The 23648-nt window shown below is 35.5% G+C and overlaps 1 protein-coding gene across 1 annotated transcript in view; it reads right to left on the minus strand.

Moving 5' to 3' along the window:
- Positions 1–23070, minus strand: part of LOC114100046 (organic anion transporter 7-like) — a 47342-nt gene extending 24272 nt beyond the window's left edge. Inside the window, exons 1-4 of the mRNA XM_027944651.2 lie at positions 22669–23070; positions 21902–22005; positions 20342–20496; positions 20074–20242 (exon numbers count right to left, since the gene is read on the minus strand). Coding sequence (XP_027800452.2) covers positions 20074–20242; positions 20342–20496; positions 21902–22005; positions 22669–23070 — 830 coding nt within the window. The remainder of the gene's footprint in view (positions 1–20073; positions 20243–20341; positions 20497–21901; positions 22006–22668) is intronic.
- Positions 23071–23648: the final 578 nt, after the last annotated feature.

Consider the following 23648-nt stretch of genomic DNA (forward strand, 5'->3'; position numbering starts at 1 on the left):
CTACCAAGAAAGAAAAGCCCAAGACCATATGGATTCTCAGATGAGAATCCTTTAAAGAAAGGTCTATAAGACCTTCAAGGTCCTATTCTCCTCAAATTATGCCATAAAATAGAAAAGGAGGAAAACCTTTCACACTCATTCTATGAAGCTAGTACACCCTGATACCAAAACCAGACAAAGACCCATCAAGGAAAGAAAATATCAGAACATTATCTCTACTGAATTTAGATGAAAAAATTCTTAAGAAAATACTGGCAAATCACATACAAAAAAAAAACATAATAATGAGAGTCTGTGCCTAATAGAAGAAAAAGTAGGCTCAAATCTTCACCATGTCAGCTTAAGATGTGACTTCCTTAACAAGACTCCTAAAACACAAGAAGTAAAATCAAGAATCAATAAGTGGGATGAATTCAAACCAGAAAGCTTCTTATCAGCAATGAAAACATTCAATTATGTGAAGAGAGAGCCTAGAGAATGGGAGAAATCTGTGTCACCAGCACCTCAGATAGAGCATTAATCTGTAAGATATATAGAGAACCCAAAAATTTTAATATCAAAAAAACAAATAACCCAATCAATCAATGAGCTAAGGAACTAAACAGACACTTCACAGAAGACAAAATACAGTCAACCAACAAATGTATGTAAAAATGTTCACCATCACTATCAATTAGAGAAATGCAAATCAGAACTACTCTAAAATTTCATCTCACACCAGACAGAATGGCAACTATGAAGGGTAAAATCAAGAATAAATGTTTGCAAGGATGTGGGGGGAAAGATACACTCAAACATTGCTTTTGGGAATGAAAATTAGTGCAACCACTCTGGAAAGCAGTATGGAGATTCTCAGAAAACTTGGAATGTAACCACAACTTGAATCAACTATGCCACTTCTCAGTTTAGATCCAAAGGACTTAAAATCAGCATATTAGAATGATGCAGCTTCATCAATGTTTACAGCAGCTCCATTCACAAGCTCAACATAGAAACAACAGTATATGTATGTATATATATTTTTTCCATATATAATGGAATATTAATCAGCCTTAAAGAAAAATGAAATTATGTCATTTGCCAGTAAATGGATAGAGCTGCAGAATATCATGCTAAGTGAAATAAGCCAATCCTCCCCCCACAAAAAAAAAAAAAACTAAAAGTTTTCTTGGATATGTGAATAAAAATTTACCATGGGGGTGGGGACTAGGGAAGTATAAAGTTATTTTAGATAGAGGGGATTTAAAGGAGGGGAGGGGTATGGGGGTAGAAAGATTAGTTGAATGAATCAAATATTATTACCCTATGTACATATCTAACTATACAACTGGTGTGATTTCCCATTATGTACAAGAAGAAGAATAAGAAATTATACTCCATTATGTATGATGTATCAAAATGCATTCTCTCTTGTGCTTATCTAATTAAAACAAATAAAAAAATTGAAAAAGACAGTGTAACATGATAAAGTGGGGTTTATCCCAGAGATGCAAATTTGGTTCAATACATGGTAATCAATAAACATAATTCATCACATCAATAAACTTAAAGACAAGAATTACATGATTATCTCAATGAATACAGAAAAAAATATTTGACAAAATGCTGCATCCATTCATTTTCAAAACACTAAAAAAGAACCATAGAGAAGATGGCGGTGAATAGAGTGCATCACCCCTGTGTACCACGTCACTGCACAGGTGAATAATGAGTTAGAACGGTCAAAAGCTATCTTGTTAGGAATTTCCAGCAAAATTGGGGTGCACCAAAACCTAGAGGAAGGATTTCCAACACCTGAGGATCAATTACTGTGGCTCAATCATGAGTGAACCGTGCGCCTGGAGATTCAGGCTGATTGATCGGCAGCCCGCCCCACAGTCAGAGACTGCGTGCCGAGAAATGGCGTGCCAGCAATGCAAAGAAACAGTGCTGCAGATTCTGTAAGGTCCTGCCAACTGTGCCCTCACTGTGCTCCAGCTGAGTTCTGGGTTTGAGACGGGGGGGGGGGGGGGGGAGAAACAGTCCAGATCTGCCCTCAACACCGGACAACCCACCGAGGAAGCCAGTGGCCACCATCTTGGAGAGCTGACATCACCATCGCCAGTTTCTGACAGATCGCAGCAAGTTCAGCTATAGAACAGGTGTGTGACATTTAGCCCTTCTCCCATACAGCGGGGAAATCACATAAAATCTCTCCCTGGCTTTCCGGGGGCATGATTATCAGAGTGAGCGTGAATAGAGGCGTGGGGAAAGGTAAAGGCACCCGACCTCCAACTCCCCGCTCCCACCAGTGGCGAAAATAAAACCTGTCTCGCCAGCTCTCAGAGGAGTGGCTATCGGAGGGAATCAAAACAATAGGGGGCCGGTTCCCAATAGCCATGCTCCACATCCAGGAAACTGCAGGCCCAGAGTGTAGCTTGAACTGCGGAAAGGTATCACACTGGGGAAGGCCTGTCTGGCAGGAGAAGCGAGGAGACTAGAGACCAGGAATAAACCTAAATTAACAGGCTTGGAGAGACACCAGGTGGGGGAGGAGGGAGCAGCCTCACACAGATTGTTTCCTATAGCCAGAGGGCAAAATCTTGGTCCAGAAGGCACAGCACCACCTACTGGAAGCGAAGAAAATAGAATCCTAACAGTGCCTATTTAAAATTTTTTTTTAAATTGTAATTTTTATTTTACTGTATTTTATTATTTTTTAACATTTATTTTTCTTTTCTATTTTTTTCTCTTTCTTTCTTCTCGCCCTCTCTCTTAAGCATGACCACCCTGATTACATGTAATTTACTAAATGCAAATAGATGAATACTACGAGTCGGTCTATTGTCCACCTAAGCCCTTAACTACCCCCAAGTACTCCTGGCTATTCGCTTGTTAATATCCGCCTGCATTTGAGCAACCCCCCAAAGAAGCTAACATATACTACCCTCCATACCATCAAATCGCCTGACCTTAACATAAAATCCTAAGTTCAAACCTCAATTCTCTATATGCCATCAAAATCTGTAGGCCTTTAATGAAACTAATGAATTTACCTTAAATCAAAATTAAATCCAACATCTTTAAACATTGTCTCCCAACACAAAGGAGAGATCTTGGAGCTATAAAAACTAAAACAAATTTATAGGAGAAAACAGAAACAGAGCAGTCAAACAGAGTTGGAAAGTAATGTGAACACCATGAAAAAACAAGGGAAAAAAGGATTACAAACAATGCAGGATAACTTAAATTTACAGGAGAACCTAGAGGCATCAGAAAAATGGACAGAGAAAGAACTCAAGGCATACCTGACTCAGATGGAATGGAATCTTAAAGAAGTCATGAGACAGCAAGTCCAAACAATGAAAGAATACTTTGAAAATGAATTACATAAGCAGATTCAAATAGCAAAAAATGAACACTACCAGGAGAAAGAGATTTAAAAAAAAATCAAACAGTAATCCTAGAAATGCAGGAAACCATAAACCAAATCAAAAACTCAAATGAGAATATTACAAATAGACTAGATCAAATAGAAGTCAGAACATCAGATAATGAAGACAAAATTTATCAACTCGAAAAGAAATGCAGAAAGGCTGGTAAGAAACCATGAGCAAAACATCAAGAGATATGAGATGTCATAAAAAAACCACACTTAAGAGTCATTGGGATAGAACAAGGTATAGAGGTCCAAGGCAAAGGAAGGAACAACCTATTGAATGAAATAATCTTAGAACACTTTCCAGAAATGAAAGATGGAATGGACTGCCAAATTCTGGAAGCCTACAGGACCCCAAACATACAAAACCGTAATAGACCAACACCAAGACACATTATTATGAAGATATCCAACATACAGAACAAGGAGAGAATATTAAAAGCTACAAGAGAAAGGAGGCAGATTACATTCAGGGGTAAACCAATTAGGTTGACAGCTGATTTTTCATCACAGACGTTGAAAGCGAGAAGATCCTGGAACAACGTATTTCAAACACTGAAAAATAATGGATTCCAACTAAGAATATTGTATCCAGCAAAATTAAGCTTCAGGTTTGACAATGAAATTAAAATATTTCACGATAAACAAAAGTTAAAAGAATTCACAGCCAGAAAACCAGCACTGCAAAGCATTTTGAGCAAAACACTATAAGAAGACGAAACAAAAAACAGCACCCAAAACTAACAGTGGGAGGTATCTCAGTAAAGGGGGGAGGAAATAACCAAAGAGGAAAAACAAGCAAAAATAAAATAAATAAATAAATAAACATGACTGGAAGTACAAACCATATATCAATAGTAACCCTAAACGTTAATGGCTTAAGCTCACCAATCAAGAGACATAGGCTAGTAACTTGGATTTAAAAAAAAAAAACAGATCCAACAATATGCTGCCTTCAGGAGACTCATCTGACAGGAAAAGACATACACAGGCTGAAGGTGAAAGGTTGGGAAAAATCATACCATTCATATGGTCCTCGGAAGCAAGCAGGAGTGGCCATACTCATATCGAATAAAATCAACTTCAAACCTAAGTTAATCAAAAGGGATAAAGAAGGACACTATATACTGTTAAAAGGAACCATTCACCAACAAGACATAACACTTATCAATATGTATGCACCAAATAATGGTGCTGCAACGTTCATAAAACAAACTCTCCTCAAGTTCAAGAATCAAATAGACCACAACACAATAATTATAGGTGACTTCAACACACCGCTCTCACCATTGGACAGATCCTCCAAACAAAAGCTGAATAAAGAAACTATTGAACTCAATAATACAATCAATAACCTAGATGTAACTGACATATATAGAATATATCAACCATCATCAAGAGGGTATACATTCTTCTCAGCAGCACATGGATCCTTCTCAAAGATAGATCATATATTATGCCATAGGGCAACTCTTAGTAAATATAAAGGTGGGGAGATAATACCATGCATCTTATCTGATCATAATGGAATGAAACTGGAAATCAATGACAAAAGAAGGAAGGAAAAATCCTGCATCACCTGGAAAATGAACAATATGTTACTGAATGATCAATGGGTTACAGAAGACATAAAGGAGGAAATCAAAAAATTCTTAGAGATAAATGAAAATACAGACACAACATATCGGAATCTATGGGACACAATGAAAGCAGTTTTAAGAGGGAAATTCATTGCCTGGAGTTCATTCCTCAAAAAAAGAAAAAACCAACAAATAAATGAGCTCACACTTCATCTCAAAACCCTAGAAAAGGAAGACTAAAACAACAACAAAGGTAGCAGAAGGCAAGAAATAACTAAAATTAGAGCAGAAATCAATGAAATTTAAACAAAAGAAAGCATGGAAAAAATTGACAAAACTAAAAGTTGGTTCTTCGATAAAATAAATAAGATCAACAGACCCTTAGCCATGCTAACTAAGAGAAGAAGAGAGAGAACTCAAATTACTAACATATGGGATGAAAAAGGCAATATCACAACAGACACTTCAGAAATACAGAAGATAATTAGAAATTATTTTGAAATCTTATATTCCAATAAAATAGAAGATAGTGAAGATATCGATAAATTTCTTAAGTCATATGATTTGCCCAGATTGAGTCAGGAAGATACACACAATTTAAACAGACCAATAACAAAGGGGGAAATAGAAGAAGCCATCAAAAGACTTCCAACCAAGAAAAGCCCGGGACCAGATGGGTATACAGCAGAGTTTTACAAAACCTTTAAAGTAGAGTTAATACCAATACTTTTCAAGTTATTTCAGGAAATAGAAAAAGAAGAAGCTCTTCCAAATTCATTCTATGAGGCAAATATCACCCTGATCCTGAAACCAGACAAAGACATTTCAAAGAAAGGAAACTACAGACCAATGTCTCTAATGAACCTAGATGCAAAAATCCTCAATAAAATTCTGGCGAATCAGATACAAAAGCATATCCAAAAAATTGTACACCATGATCAAGTAGGATTCATCCCTGGGATGCAAGGCTGGTTCAATAAACAGAAATCAATAAACGTTATTCACCACATCAATAGACTTAAAGATAAGAACCATATGATCATCTCGATAGATGCAGAAAAAGCATTTGACAAAGTACAGCATCCCTTTATGTTCAAAACACTAGAAAAACTATGGATAACAGGAACTTACCTCAACATTGTAAAAATAAAAGACCCAGAATAGCAAAAGCAATTCTAAGCAGGAAGTTTGAATCAGGAGGTATAGCGATACCAGATTTCAAACTGTACTACAGAGCAAAAGTAACAAAAACAGCATGGTACTGGTACCAAAACAGGCAGGTTGACCAATGGTACAGAATAGAGGACACAGAGACCAACTCACAAAATTACAACTCTCTTATATTTGATAAAGGGGCTAAAAGCATGCAATGGAGGAAGGATAGCATCTTCAACAAATGGTGCTGGGAAAACTGGAAATCCATACGCAACAAAATGAAACTGAATCCCTTTCTCTCACCATGCACAAAAGTCAATTCAAAATGGATCAAGGAGCTTGATATCAAATCAGAGACTGCGTCTGATCAAAGAAAAAGTTGGCTCCGATCTACATATTGTGGAGTTGGGCTCCAACTTCCTTAATAGGACACCCATAGCACAAGAGTTAACAAGAATCAACAAATGTGACTTACTCAAACTAAAAAGTTTTTTCTCAGCAAGAGAAACAATAAGAGAGGTAAATAGGGAGCCTACATCCTGGGAACAAATTTTTACTCCAAACACTTCAGATAGAGCCCTAATATCCAGAGTATACAAAGAACTCAAAAAATTAAACAATAAGAAAACAAATAACCCAATCGACAAATGGGACAAGGACCTGAACAGACACTTCTCAGAGGAGGACATACAATCAATCAACAAGTACATGAAAAAATGCTCACCATCTCTAGCAGTCAGAGAAATGCAAATCAAAACCACCCTAAGATACCATTTCACTCCAGTAAGATTGGCAGCCATTATGAAGTCAAACAACAACAAGCGCTGGCGAGGATGTGGGGAAAAGGGTACACTTGTACATTGCTGGTGGGACTGCAAATTGGTGTGGCCAATTTGGAAAGCAGTATGGAGATTCCTGGGAAAGCTGGGAATGGAACCACCATTTGACCCAGCTATTGCCCTTCTCAGACTATTCTCTGAAGACTTAAAAGAGCGTACTATAGGGATACTGCTACATCGATGTTCATAGCAGCACAATTCCCAATAGCTAGACTGTGGAACCAACCTAGATGCCCTTCAATAGATGAATGGATTTTAAAAATGTGGGATTTATACACAATGGAGTATTACTCAACACTAAAAAATGACAAAATCATGGCATTTGCAGGGAAATGGATGGCATTAGAGCAGATTATGCTAAGTGAAGCTAGCCAATCCCTAAATAACAAATGCCAAATGTCTTCTTTGATATAAGGAGAGCAACTAAGAACAGAGCAGAGAGGAAGAGCATGAGAAAAAGATTTACATTAAACAGGGACGAGAGGTGGGAGGGAAAGGGAGAGAGAAGGAAAATTGCATGGAAATGGAAGGAGACCCTCATTGTTATACAAAATTACATATAAGAGGATGTGAGAGGAAAGGAAAAACAAAACAAAACAAGGGAGAGAAATGAGTTACAGTAGATGGGGTAGAGGGGAGGGGAAGGGGGATAGTAGAGGATAGGAAAGGTAGCAGAATACAACAGGCACTAGTATGGCAATATGTAAAAACGTGGATGTGTAACCGATGTGATACTGCAATCTTTATACGGGGTAAAAATGGGAGTTTATTACCCCCTTGAATCAAATGTATGAAATATGATATGTCAAGAGCTTTGTAATGTTTTGATCAACCAATAAAAAAAAAACACTAAAAAAACTAGGGATAGTTTTACGTTGACATTGTAAAACTTATCTATGTTAAACCCAAGGCCAACATCATTCTAAATGGAGAGAAATTGAAAGCATTCCCTCTAAAAACTGGAACAAGACAAGGATGCCCTCCTTCACCACTATTATTCAACATCATCCTGGAAGCTCTAGCCAGAGCAATAAAACAGAAGAAATACATTAAACGGGTACAAATAGGAAAAGAAGAACCAAATTATGACTGTGTAGAGATGACATTATTCTATATTTAGGAGACCCAAAGCACTCCAACAGAAAACTTCTAGAACTAGCAAATGAATTCAGCAATGTAGCAAGATCAGTTGTGTTCCTATACATCAATGATGAATCAACTGAAAAAAAAAGAAAACTATCCAATTCATATTAACCTCAAAAAATATTTAGGAATCAATTGAACAAAGAGCCAAAAGACCTCTTAAATTAAAACTATAGGACACTAAAGAAAGAAATTGAAGAAGGCATTAGAAGATAAAAAATATTCTTTCATATTCTTGACTCAGAAGATTTATGCTGTCAAAAAAGTCACACTAACAAAAGTTCTATACAAATTAATCCCATTTGTATTAGGGTCTAATGACATTCTTTATACAATAGAGACAACAGTAATGAAATTAACTTGAAAAAATTAGAGCCCTAGAATACCAAAGCCATTCTTAGCAAGATAAGTGAAGCAAGAAGCATCAGGATATCAGACATTAAATTATACTACAGAGCTAAAGCATAGTATTGACACCAAAACAGTCATGAAGACCGGTGGTACAAAATAGAAGATACAGAAATAAGCACATATAAAAACAGTTATCTCATATTATGCAAAGGCACCAAAAACATTCATTGGAAAAAAGATTGTCTCTTCAATAAATGGTGCTGGGAAAACTGAATATCCATATGTAATAAAATGAAATTATACCCCTGCATCTTCTACAAGAAAAATGTGGGCCCCAGTATTTATCATGTCAGCTTAGAAACCAATTCCCTCAACTAGACTACTAAAGCACAAGAAGTAAAATCAAGAATCAACAAATGGGACTGTATCAAACTAAACAATTTTTATTGATTTTATTATTTTTTTAAATACACAACAACAGTGGAATGCATTACAATTCTTATTACACATGTAGAGCACAATTTTACGTATCTCTCTATATAAAGTATGTTCACATCAATTTATGCCATTAGATGCACTTTTTTGCATTACAAATCTTAATACACATATATAACACAATTTTTCATACCTCTGTTTGTATATAAGGTATGTTGACACCCAATTTAAGTCTACATACATGTACTTTGTATAATGATGACCATCACCTTCCACCATCCTTGCTAATCCCCTTCACCCTCCCTTTCCCTCCCACCTCTCTTCCCTATCTCGAATTAATCTAATCCTCCCATGCTCTCCCTCCCTACCCCACTATGAGTCACCACCCCTTATATCAGAGAAACACTTGGCATTGGGGGGGGGGGGGGGTAATTGGCTGACTTCACCTAGCATTTTCTTCTCCAACATCATCCATTTATCTGCAAATGCCATGATTTTGTTATTTTTTTTAATGCTGATTAATATTCCATTGTGTATAAATACCAATTTTTATCCATTCATCCACTGAAGGACATCTAAATTGTATCCACAGTTTAGCTATTGTGAATTGTGCTGCTATAAACATTTATGTGGCTGTGACCCTGTAGTATGCTGTTTTTAAGTCCTTTGGGGAGAGTCCAAGGAGACGAATAGCTGGGTCAAATGGTGGTTCCATTCCCAGATTTCCAAGGAATTTCTATACTGCTTTCCATATTGGCTGCACCAATTTGCATTCCCACCAGCAATGTATGAGTGTACATTTTTCCCCACATCCTCGCCAACACTTATTATTATTTGTCTTCATAATAGCTGCCATTCTGCCTGAAGTGAGATAATATTTTAGAGGAGTTTTGATTTGCGTTTCTCTGATTGCTAGAGATTATGAGCATTTTTTCATATATTTGTTGATTGATTTTATATCCTCTTCTGAGAAGTGTCTGTTCAGGTCCTTGGCCCATTTATTGATTGGGTTATTTGTTTTTTGTTTGTTTGTTTGTTTGTTTTTTGGTGCTTGGCTTATTGAGTTCTTTATATACCCTAGAGATTAGTGCTCTATCTGATGTGTGAGGGATAAAAATTTGCTCCCAGGCTGTAGGCTCTCTGTTCACCTCACAGATTATTTCTTTTGCTGAGAAAAAAACTTTTTAGTATGAATACAACCTATCTGTTGATTCTTGGTTTTAATTCTTGTGCTATAGGAGTCTTATTAAGGAAGTTGGGGCCTAATCCCACATGATGAAGATTAGGGCCTATTTTTCTTCTATTAGATGCAGAGTCTCTTGTTTAATTCCTAGGTCCTTGATCCATTTTGAGTTAAGTTTTGTGCATAGTGAGAGATAGGGGTTCAATTTCATTTTGTTGCATATGGATTTCCAGTTTTCCCAGCACCATTTGTTGAAGGTGCTATATTTTCCCCAGTGCATGTTTTTGGCGCTTTTGTCTAATATAAGATAATTGTGATTTTGTGTGTTATTCTCTGTGCCCTCTGTACCATTGGTCTACCAGCCTGTTTTGGTGCCAATACCATGCTGTTTTTGTTACTATTGCTCTATAGTATAGTATAGTTTAAGGTCAGGTATAGCGATACCACCTGCTTCACTCTTCCTGCTTAGAATTGCTTTAGCTATTCTGGGCCTCTTATTTTTCCAGATGAATTTCATGATTGCCTTTTTTATTTCTATGAGGAATGCCATTGGGATTTTAATCAGAATTGCATTAAACCTGTATAGTGCTTTTGGTAGTATGGTCATTTGATAATATTAATTCTACCTATCCATGAGCAAGGTAGATCTTTCCATCTTCTGAGGTCTTCTTTGATTTCTCTCTTTAGGGTTCTATAGTTTTCATTGTATAGATCCTTCACCTATTTTGTTAAGTTGGTTCCCAAGTATCTTTCTTTTTGAGGATATTGTAAATGGGGTAGTTTTCTTCATTTTCTTCTCAGAGGATTTGTCACTGATATACAGAAATTCCTTTTATTTATGGGTGTTGATTTTATATCCTGCTACTTTGCTGAATTCATTTACTAGTTCTAGCAGTTTTCTGGTGAAGTGTTTTGGGTCTTCCAGATATAGAATCATATCATCAGCAAATAGTGCTAGTTTAAGTTCTTCTTTTCATACACTTATTCCTTTAATTTCTTTCATCTGTCTAATTGCTCTGACCAGTGTTTCAAGAACTATGTTGAATAGAAGTGGTGAAAGTGGGCGTCCCTGTCTTGTTCCAGATTTTAGAGGGAATGCCTTCAATTTTTCTCTGTCAAACTAAACATTTCTTCACAGAAAAGGAAACAATCAATAACATGAAGGGAGACACTATAAAGTGGGAGAAAAATCTTTGAATATCTGCACCTCAGATATTGCATTAATCTCCAGGATATATAAAGAACTCAAAAACTTAACACCAGAGAAAAAATAAAGTTACAACCCAATCAATAAATGTGCTACAGAAGTGAATAAACACTTGACAGAAGAAAAAATATGAATGCTCAAAAATATATTAAAAAGTGCACAACATCTCTAGCAATTAAAAAGATGCAAAACAAAACTACACTGAGATTTTATCTTACTCTAGTCAGAATGACAATTATCATTTATACAAGTGACAATAAATATTGGCAAGGATGTAAGAATAAAGGTTCACTCCTACATTGCTGGTAGGGCTGCAAATTGGTGCCACCACTCTGCACAGCAGTCTAGAAAATTTCTCCAAAATCTTGGAATAGAGCCACCATTTGACCAAGTTATCCCACTCCTTGGAATATACTCAAAGGAAAAATAAGCATCCTATAGAGACATGGCCACATCAATTTTCAAAGCACCTGAATTCACAATAGCTCAGCTATGGAACCACCCTGGATGCCCTTTAATAGATGAATGCACAAAGAAAATGTAGTACATATACAAAATGGAATATTACCCTTACATAAAGAAGAATAAAATTATGGCAGTTTCTGGTAAATGGATGGAACTGGGGACAATGATGCTAATGAAATATGTCAGTTCTGAAAGAACCAAAGGACAAATGTTCTGTCTGGTATGTGAATGGTGACACATAATTGGTGGTGGGGAGGGAGGAATGGGGATAGATGGGAATGGGGAAAACAGTAGAATGAATCAGACATACTTTTTATATGTGCATATATGAATTCACTACATTTGTAACTCCACATCATGTACAACCACAAAAATGATAGTTGTACTCCATATATGAATGATATGTCAAAATACATTCTACTGTCACATATAACTAAAAAGAATAAAAACATGCTCATACATCCATAAAACATAACAGTATAATTGAAATGACTCTCATTCAATTTTACTGGCTAATACCTTCCTTCCTCTAAGCCATAGGTCCCTTTTCTTTAATGTACTGGTCTGTCTTCTATTTTCATATTTCCCCAGCATTTTTTCCCTTTCATGGTCTTTATCTTCCACATCTAAGAGAAAACATGACACTTGACTTTCTGAGGTTGGCATATTTAACATAGCATGATGTTTCCCAGTTTCATCCACTTACCAAAAAAATGACATAATTTTACTCTTTATGAGTTGAGTGAAGCTTCATTGTGTATATAAACCACATTTTCTTTATACACTCATCAGTTGACTGGTTTAATAACTTGGCTATTGTGAATTTCATGGCAATGAATATTGATATGCATGTATCATGTAGAATGCTGATTTTAGTAATTTGGGGTAAATCCAATGACTTGTGAGAGCTGAATCATATTGTGGTTTAATTTCTAGTTTTTGAAGAATCTCCATACTAATTTCCATAGTCATTCTATGACCTTGCAGACCCAACAACAATGTATAAATGCACCCATTCACAGAAATAATTTCCAGTGCTTATCATTATTTTCATTCTTGATGTTTGCATTTTGAATTGAACTAAGATGAAATCCTTATGTATTTTTGATGTTCATTTCCCTGATGTCTAAAGATGTACAAAAAATTTAAACATATATGTTGGCCATTTGTATTTATATCTTGAGAAATATTTTCTTATATCACTGACTCATTTAGTCACTGTTTTTTGTTTGTTTGTTTGTTTGTTTGTTTGTTTTGTTGTTTTCTAGATTTTTTGTACATTGTGGATATTTGTCCCCTATTAGAAGATGCAGCAAAGATTTTCTCCCATTCTGTGGACTCTTTATTCATGTTAAATTGTTTATTTTGCTGTTCAGGTGCTTTTTAATTGGATGCCATCCCACTTATTGTTTTTTGGTTTCCTTTGATGAGCTTCATGAATCTTATTAAGAAAATCTATGCCTATATCAATAGATTGAGGGTTAACCATAGGTTTTCATCTGTCATCTGCACAATTTTTGTTCTAATTCTAGGGTCTTTGATCCATTTTGAGTTGAATTTTGTGCAGGGTGAAGAATAGAAATCTAATTCTATTAATTATTCAGATGTTGGGTTTTGTTGTTGTTGTTTAGTTGTTTGTTTTGGTGGGGGGAATAATAGAGATTTTACTTAGGCATGATCTACCACTGAACATTATCCCTATCATTTTTTATTTTCTTTTGAGACAGGGTCTCACTAAGTTGCCTAGGCTGACCTATAACCTTTGACTATTCTATTTCAGACTCCCAAATCAACTAAGATTATAAACATGCACTACTGCACCCAGCCTAATTCTAAGAATTTTTTCATTTTGCTTTGTTTTTGAGCCTATAGAAAATGGATTTGTTTTCCTGATCTCTTTTAACAAAGTCATTATTAGTGTTTAGGATTTTCTAAATACTGATTTATTTTCCAGAAGCTTCGCTGAATTCTTTTATTAGATCTAGATGTTTTCAAGTGAAGTTTTTCAATCTTCAAAATACAGCATTATGTTAATCTTCAGACAATGAAAATTCAACTACTTCTTTTCCTGTTTGCATTTCTATTATTTCCTCCTTTTTCCTAACTGACCTGAATAGTTTCAAGAGCTATACCAAATATGAGTTATGGGAGTGGCCATCCTTGCCTTCTTCTTTATTTTAGAGAAAATGCTTTCTATTTTTCTCCACTAGGTATGATTTTACATTTGGATTATTTATATGTAGGCTTTGTGGTGTTGAGATAAATTTCTTCTGTCAATACTTTAGTGTTTTATCATGAATGGGTGCTGAATTTTGTCAAAGATTGCTCTGCATCTATTGAGATGACTGTCCTTAATTCTCTGTGGTAGATTAGACTTATTGATTTGCCTATATGAACCATCATTTCATTCCTGGAATTAAGTCAACTTGTTCATGAGTACAATCTTCTGAATGTGTTCTTGAATTCAATTTGCTAATATGCTTTGAAGATTATTGTCTCTATGTTTATCTGGAATATTGGTCTGTAATTTTCATTCATTTATGCGTTGTTCTTTGGTTTTGTTATCAGGGTGACATTGACTTCATAGAATAAACTTGGTAGTGTTTCACCCATATCTACTTTATGAAATAATTTGAGGAGCTTGGCATTTTTAAAAAAAAAAGTCTAGTAGATTTCATATGAATTCCCATGTGGTCCTAAACTTTTCTTTGTTGGAAAAATTTTTATTACTGTCTCATATTTTAGTTGTTATTGATCTGTTTGGGTTTTTTGTATGTTCTTGATTCAATTGTGGCAGGCTATATGTGTCTAAAAATGTATCCATTTTTTTATAGATTTTTCAATTACTTGGAGTGTAAGTTTTCAAAATTGTACCTAATGATCCTCTGTATTTATGTGATGTCTTTGGTAATATCTTCTTTTTCTGTCTGATTTTATTAATTGGTGTCTATTTTCTTTATTTTGGCTAGCTTGGCTCAGGGTTTATCATTTTGTTTATCTTTTCAAAGAATCAATTATTAATCTCATCAATACTTTTTATTTTCTTTTTTATTGGATTGGCTCTGATAGTATTTCCTCTCTTCTATGGGTTTTGCAATGGGTTTGTTCTTGTTTTTCCAGTACTGTGGGATGCATCATTGGATTGTTTGGGATCTTTCAGATGTTCGTTTTGAGGCAATTAGAGCTATAAACTTTGTCTTATAACTCCCTTCATATTGTCCCAGATGATCTGATATTCTTTATATCTATTCTCATTTCATTCTAGGAATCTTTAAATTTCCCCCTTGTTTTCTTCTATGACCCACTTATCATTTGACAGTGTAGTATTTACTATCTGTGTGTTTTCATATTTTCTGTAGTTTTTCTTGGTGTTTATTTCTAATTTTATTCCACTATGATGTAATAAGATGAAGTAATTATATTGATATTTTTGTATTTTTAAGAGTGACTCTGTAGCCTAAAATATGGAATATTTTATAGAAAGTACATTGAGTACTTGAGGAGAAAGTTAAAGTTAAAGTGTGTTTTTGTATGAAATATTCTATTGATGTCTGGTAAGTCCATTCTACTTATACAATATTTTTTAGGTCTAAAGAGGCTTTGATGAGTTGATTCCAGAGATTTATCAATTGGAAAGAGAGGTGTGTTAAAATCACCCAGTATTTTTTTTATATTAGGGTCTATCTGATTCTTAAAGTCTAGTAGTGTCTGTTTTTTACAGTGAGGCACACTGGTATTTGGGGCATAAATATTTATTATCATTATATCTTTTATTGAAATAATTTGACCTGTTTTAAATGACCTCCTTTCTCTTCTGATAATTTTTGTTTGAAGTCTGATTTGTTGGATATGAGCATTGCTACTTTGACTTGTTTAGGGACTCAATTTGAATAGAATATACTTTTTCATCCTTTCTCTTTAAGCATATTGCTATCTTTTCCTATAAAGTGAGTCTCTTGCCAACAACATATAGATGGGTCTTGTCTTGTTAACCATTCTGACAATATTTATCTTTTACTTAGAAAGTTGAGACCTCTTACATTCAATGGTGTTGTACAGAGGTGTTTATTAATTTCTGCAATTTTTTTCTATATGTAATTTGATCTTATTTCTCATTTTCTTAGCTGTTCTTTAAATGAGATTTGTCCATTTTGAGCTCCTAAGTTTGCTTCTGACTTCTGTTTATGTACCATTTAAGTATTTTTGTAGTTCTCTCTTGGAAATTATGAATTATTTTTTGCTTATCTTGAAAGATTTTAATTTTTTAAAATTCTGAATAATAGCTTTCTTAAGATATCACAATCTCGGTGAACAAGTATTTTATTTAACATTGTTCAGTTCAAAGTCATTCTGGATATTAGCTTTTATGGTAAGAAATTGGAAGTGACCTGATGATTTTTTCTTGAGGATTTGAAAATTTTATTCTTTCTTTATATTTTAGGCCTTTTAATTATAACATGTTGTGGAGATATTCTATTTTGATCATGTCTATTTGGGGTTCTGAATGCATTCTGTATCTGAATGTCCAACTCATTTCCAAGATTTGGAAATTCTTCTATTAATGTTTCCCTTAAGAGTTTCTCCATGTCATTAACCTGCATCTGAAAACACTCCCCAATTCAAATAAGTCTTAAATTTGCTCTGATAATGTCTCAGAATTCTTGTACATTCTGTTCATGGTTCCTTTTTATTTTCCTTAATACTATCTGAGTGTTTGAGGTGGGACATTTTTTCTCCCAATTCTGAGATTCTGTCATCTACATAATCAACTCCATTGGGGAAACTTTCATATGAATGTTTTATATGATTTAAGGTGCCTTTCATTTCCAAGATTTTGGTTTGGTTCTTTCTAAATATCTCTATCTCTTTGCTAAATTTATCATTCATATCTTGTACTGCCTTCCTCAATTCATTCAGTTATTTTTTTGTGTTCTTGCATAATTCATTGATCATTTTTATAATTATTCTTTTGAATTATTTATATGGTATTTTGTTCACTTTAGTATCATTGGGATAATTTGCTGGTGAATTACGAACTTTAAGGGTGTCATGTTATCCTGTTTTTTGGTATTTCTTATATTCCTATGTTGGATTTTTTCATCTATTGAAGTAGATTTTCCTTCTACACTTATGCATTTGCCTTTTTAAGTCACAGCATTCTCCTGAAAGGGGGTTCTGTAATATCCATTTGTTGTGAACTATTCTATGTACTTCCAGTAGAGATTTGCAGTAGAGTATCCCTACCAGTTCTATTGTAGTGTAATTTGTGTACTTTATATCAAGTGCATTGATTAGTGGTTTCAGAATTACACTTTTCTGTAGGTCTCACATCCTTCTATAGATGGAAATTGGTTGTATATAGCAGGGTTCATGGTTTACACCTCCATGAGTTTTTTTCTGGATTTAACAACTTTGTATATTCTAAAAGGGTATAGGAAAATTATATTGAGATGCTTTGTCCACAGTCTTTGTGTTATTTTCTGTGTTTGTGCTTAGGGAGCAGTAATTCAGGAGTGGCACCTGAGTCCCTACCTCCAGCCATTCCTACTTAGGACCTAATTATCAGATTGAGGATTTCATCTCCTTTACTCTTTGTATTAAAGTAAAGAGTAAGTGTTATCTGTGAAATCCATACTACTAATAAACACAACAGTAAAAGTAGCAGGGGTGAAAATTTTGTGAACTAAATAGTTCTAAATGGTGATAAGAATACATTTTATTTAAAGGAAATAAAATGGAACAAGAAGAAAGTTTGGAATAATCAGTACATTAAGCAGAGAGAAGGAAACAAGATAGCATGTGAGGGCTAAAGTAGGTGTAAAAGAAAAACATAGAAAAGAGAACAAAAAATAACATAGAGCAAGATCATCTGGATATTAGATGAAGAAAAAAGGAAAGAGTAACAATGAAACAAAAACATAAAAAGAAAGACTGAACAAAACAAATACAAATATTAATCCTCAAAAAATAAAACAGAGGAAAATAACAAATGGACATTTTTTAAAATGATGAACATAAAAAAGGAAAAAGAAGCAAATATATGTGCGTGTATATTCATAAAACTATCAGCAAATAAACACACAAACACACACACACATAAACATTTTCATGAAACCTGAAAAAATATTCTCTGTGGAGAGGGTCAAAATTTGACAAGGATAGGTGTTCTCTGCCTATGACAGACTGATCTTCTTTCCATTACTTCCTGGACTCTCTCCCCCCTAGATAGAGCAAGAAATAGATAAACTCTTCCTTTTCTGTGTTGCTCACAAGGCTTCCAGCTAGATTGTCCTGGAACCAAAACTGGTTGAAATAGCTCTCATCTTTTCTTCTCATCAGTCTAAGGTAGAACTGTCAGTGAAAGAGGGAGAACTGTCAGTGGTGTTCCCAGGGTGGAGATTATAGAGTTTAAAATGGAAATTTCTGGTGATTGGAGTTTATCTCTGCTCCAAACTTTAGAGCTTTGTATGGTGGTATTGTTAGGGGACAGACTGATGAAAATGGTGGGAACTTGACATACTTTCTTTTACAAGAAGCAATTTATCTGGAGCACTATCTGGCCAAAGTGGACAGGATATGTCACATTCCTCAGCAAACTATCTTTTATTTCCAAGATTTTAACCACCTTTCATTTCCAAGATGTTAACTGCAGGAGAAATGCAGGCCCAAGATAATATCAATGAGAGGAACCAAATTTACCCTGAAGGGTAGACTTTTTTTACCAGATCCTGAAACCCTGGAGATTAGATTAGTTCCTTTTAACCCTAAAATCTGTAAAAATGTATCATTAAGTATCCAATTACAGTTTCAAGGACTATGTTAAATATAAGTGGTGAAAGAGGGAATGCTTTTCAATTTTTCTCCATTTAGAATGATGTTTCCCTTTTACAATATTGAGCTATGTTCCTATTATCCCATCATAATCTATTCCAGTCCCCTCCAATCACTCACACATTTCACTCAGAGATTATGCTGTCAATTTCAAAGGGAAGTCCTCTTTGTTCTTCTCCACTCTGCAGACTGATTGACTAGTCACTCTGAGTTTAACCCCACACTGTATTCTCATAAAAGAGTATTCTCTCTTTGTTGCCCAAATCAGCTCTCAGTATGGACACTCACAGATATTCAAAATGCATGTGGACCAAGTGAAAAACAAAAATGAAGAAAAAAGAGGGAGAAAGAAGACAAATAAAACAGAAAATGCTATCTTAAAAACAAGGATAAAATTCAGGAACTCCCAATTGGGGAATCAGGAAGGATAATTAACAAGTTCCTTTAAGCTGTCAGGGCTTCCCTGATCCAAACACCTCTGCTGGAAGGCTCCAAGACCTTTTCGGGGAGTGGTGGTTCACTCTCCAGCCAGACACATCTAAAACATTCTCCTGAGTAAACACAGCTCAGCTTTCCTGAATTTATTATCTGTTCTGATTGTGGATATATTGGTCAGTGTCTGTTTTTCTTGAGCTAGGTGGTAGAAAGACTTTTGGCTTCTTGAGAAATGCTTCCCTTCTTGCCACTGAGTGATTACATTCCTGACTCTTCCACTGCCTTTATTATTTCTCTTTCTGTCCTGAAAATTACTCATTTTTGTTTTCTCCTGGTTATTGGTACACTAAGTTGCTCCCTGCTCTTTCCCATCCTTCACCTACTTCAGTTTGTCACTGCAAACTCTTGAGGACCTACTCTGACACTCTGGATCCTTCTGAGTTACCAATCTCCAAAGGAAAATATGTTTGCAATAATTCTTTCTACACATTACAAAATGAGGCTTACATCAAGGATAAGCTGACAGTCCCAGAACTTCAGGTAAGGATTCATTGATATTTTGTTTTCATGGTTCTTTTTTAGTAAATATAATTAGAGTAAGCATAGTTGACTTGAATTCCAAATAGTGTATCATATTTTAAAAACTGAATCCCATGCCTAAAACATTATTTGTTGTTTATCTATGATATGAATATAACAGGATATCTTGTATTTTACCTATTAGTAAATACAGTATATAACAGTTAAAGAGAAACTCACATGAACAGTGAATAATTTTCAGTATATCACTTGCAAAGCTTGGGATAATATTTCACAAAAAATATTTACTAGTTATCATGAATTGAAAGATTTTCAATGTCCTCAATTTCATCTGATCATCCTACTTGCTCTGCTTCTCAAATTGTACCAAGACACTTGTTCTGAGAGCACATCCTCATGTAGAACCAAGAAGAAATAAATTTTTATGTCCTGATGCCATGTACATTACCATACCATGGTTTTAGAAGGGAAAGACAAAAGGGAGCTCATACCTTGAGGAAATAAAAAAGAAGAACATCGGTATAGACACAACCAGCTGGAGAGTATGCCAGTTTCGAATAGCAAAAGCCAGGCTTCCCAGTAGGATATTCCCGAAACTAGTAGCACACACTGCCATTGTTGTTCCCATAGCTTGGTATTTGGGACTTGTCCATTCTACAACTGAAAGAAAACATCACTGAATAATTACTTCAAGCAAAGCCAGAATATCAAGGTCAAAGTCAAATCTCAGTAAATGTCCAAGAGTCAGTGCTGACTTACTGAGAAGAATAGCATTTGTCAGGATGGTCGTGGTGGACATGCCAGCCAGGAAGCGTAGTGAACAGTACACCAGGAAGGTGGGAGCAAAGGTAGCACAGGTGTCAGCAACGGCCAGCTGGAGAAGACACCATGTCAGAAGTAACCTCCTCCCAAATCTATGGAAAAGGGTAAGATGAGATTGTGGGAACAATAACAACTGTGGTAAAAATTAGCACAAAGAAAGCACTTCACACCTATGAAATATCCATAAAGGACCAACAGCTGATATTCTCAAATCAACTCTCCTTCTTTTAAAATAGATAGCTTGACCTCACAACTGCTTCTTGAATTGTTACCAGTAGTTCAACACCAATTCAAGCTATATAAGACATGCTGCAGTGTTAGAAATATTAATACCCCATAAATATTTCTTGCACTGAGCCATACACTTATGATAGTGGAGAGTCAACGTTGTGTATAAAATATTAAAGTCAGCCCTTGAGACTCTAGAACTGCACAAGTTATGGCTAACATGATGTAATAGGAACAGCTATGAAGCAGTACATCAACATTGCTGATGGGTTGGGTAAGAGTCCCTATCTGCTCAGTGGATTTGTTGACCTTGGAAACAAAACATATTTGTAAAAATATAACATGTATTTATCACAGCAAAAGAAAATATAAAGTTGACCTTTTCTTAGGTTTGGGAAGGCAAGCATTGGGTGGTAATCTGCTTGCCCATTCCCCAAAGGTGGCTCAGGAACACTGTTATAGATCTCCACTGTGGAGCACTATGTAGCAATTAGAAATGTGAACTAAAAGTACAGATAGTAATATGTATGTATCCCAAAAATAGAGTGGTAAGTACACCATGGAGAGAAAGGCACAACACATTTAAATTACATGTAAATTAAGTGCATAAACCCAACTGTCTCATTTTGTAAAATATGAATTTACAGATATATAAGTAACATACTATAGTGTCCCTTATTGAGAAGAAAAGGTTGGGATGCTTCCATGTATTCTAAAGAAAAATCTCCCAATATTCCATTGAAGATTCATTGTATGTGAAAAAGCACTTTTCCTTGCTTCATTGGGACTTCACTCTTTTTACTCTTAAACATTTTTAGGATAATGTAGCATAGTGAAGTCCTTTGAGTTTACCTACTGAGATTTTATTTTCATGATGCCCTGGCATGGCACTGACAATGTCTTTTTCCTGTCTACATATTCAAGCAGGCTGAATCTGATGTGAATCTGATATGGTGACATATCCACCTCTGTGTCCCCATTGTTAACTGTTTGCAATCTTTCAGACTCCATATTGTGGTATCTTCTCTCCAAAGCCTCTGGTAAAACACCTCCAAATCTCATGCTAATTTTCTACACACAGGACTCAAGTCTTTTATAAACAGCATTCATCACACTGAATGACATTTTGCATTTGTGTTTGTAGATCCCTGGGAACAAAGGTACAACCAGGACAGTGTAATTTGTAATAATTTTTTCATATGCATAAATGATTCATAAGCTGATGATAGTACCCAGGGGTAGAGAGATCTGTGAACCAGAGACACTCACCTGTCTGACAAAGTGCCATATACAATGTTTCCAATCAACATTCCAGCCATGAAGAAGAATTTAGATACTGAATTCAGTGACTGAGATTCACATACCAGATCCCACTGGAAGACAAAGAAACCAGCATAACAAAACACCTTCACATGACCTATAGTTTTCTTTATGTCAGGCCCCTGTGTTCTTTTTGTAGCTTCTGTTTTCAAAAACACTGCAATTATATCATCCTGTTCTCTGTGTAAAATAATTTTATCTAGGAAGACTGCCTTATACCTATGGGTTCCATTAATGATCACTTTAACCCATACCAAGAAGTTCTCAAATCTGGCCACAGACCACCATCATTCAAAGATCTTGAAGAATTTACTGAATCTTGAATACCACTGCACACTTTCCCACATGATTACTCTAGAAATTCATTCTGTGTACCCAGGTTTTGATCAACCAACCATACATATCTAATTGGCAATCAAGGCAGGGTGTTACTGATTTAGCATCACATTTTTAACAAGACACATATTTACTTACTTAAACTGTGATATTCACAAGAATCAAAGTACCATGACAGTAGGCTCCTATTTGTTTTTTATCATTATATTAAGTATGTTCCCTGAATTGCTTTTTAAAAAAAAAAAAACAGTAGTTTCTGAAAAAAAGAAAAGAAGAACCAGCACTCACACAGCAATTAAAGGCTCAAAGCATGTTCATTATTTTCATTGTTTCCACACATCCAAGTCAAATACTTATGAGTGGAAAATTAAGCCTTTTACCTCAGTCACGGTGGTGGAGAGGAACAAGCTCCGGTCATATACCCACCCATCCATGCAGGGCTCCGTGTCCACCTCACTCATGTTTGAGAAGGTTCCATTCATATGAAGGAGCTGCCATTGTGGGTGGATGAAGCGATGACATTTGTCTGGCCTCAGGCTTGAGTCTAGTGGGATGGAGATCCTCAGGAGGGCTTCTTGGCTGAGGGTCCCAATGTCATTGTCAGAGACAGTGGCATTATCGAGTATGTGGACCCAGCAGCGATGACCAAGGATGACTGCAGTGAAATTCTCCAATAAAGTATGAGTCTGTGCCATGGCATTGTAGGTAAAAAGAAAAGCCATCTGAATTATCTGGAACCTTCCCAGACCACCAACTTGATCCAGGAGGTCCTGAAAGGCCATAGTGGTTGAATGACCCTCACCAACTGAAGACAAAATCGTTGTATCCAGATGAGTTCAAAGAACAAAGTGTTCTATCCTCTCTCACTGTGACACAGCAAAGGCTGTTGACCCTGACCTCACTTTCTTCTTAATGGCCCCCTCTTCACCTCTATGGCAATTCCACGAAGCTAATATCCCCTAGTCATCCTCAGGTTACTTGGTGGCTATTTTCTTTCAATCACTGAGTGAGAGATTTTGCTGAGGTGCTTCCTACAATTAAATATGTTAATGATCTACTTTGTGAAAATTCTTGTTGTGGGCAATGAACTGCAGTTAATATTGGACATTGATCTGCAAATACTCTGAAAACAAACCAGAGTAACTCTGCTACATGCTTTGTGATTTTTTTAGAGAACATGTAGTTTGCAATACTCATTGAAGTGTTTGATTTTTCTAGGAGAGATGGAGAGAGATTTTTGGTTTGATTAGTACTAAATCTTGATTGACAGAGGTTGTAAAAAAAAATCACCCAAATTAAATTAATGCAGTGAAGTGTTATGGTTTGGATGCAAGATACCCCAGAAAAGTTTATATGTTAG

Source organism: Marmota flaviventris, chromosome 9 (assembly GCF_047511675.1).
Source record: "Marmota flaviventris isolate mMarFla1 chromosome 9, mMarFla1.hap1, whole genome shotgun sequence".
In the NCBI taxonomy this organism is placed as follows: Eukaryota; Metazoa; Chordata; class Mammalia; order Rodentia; family Sciuridae; genus Marmota; species Marmota flaviventris.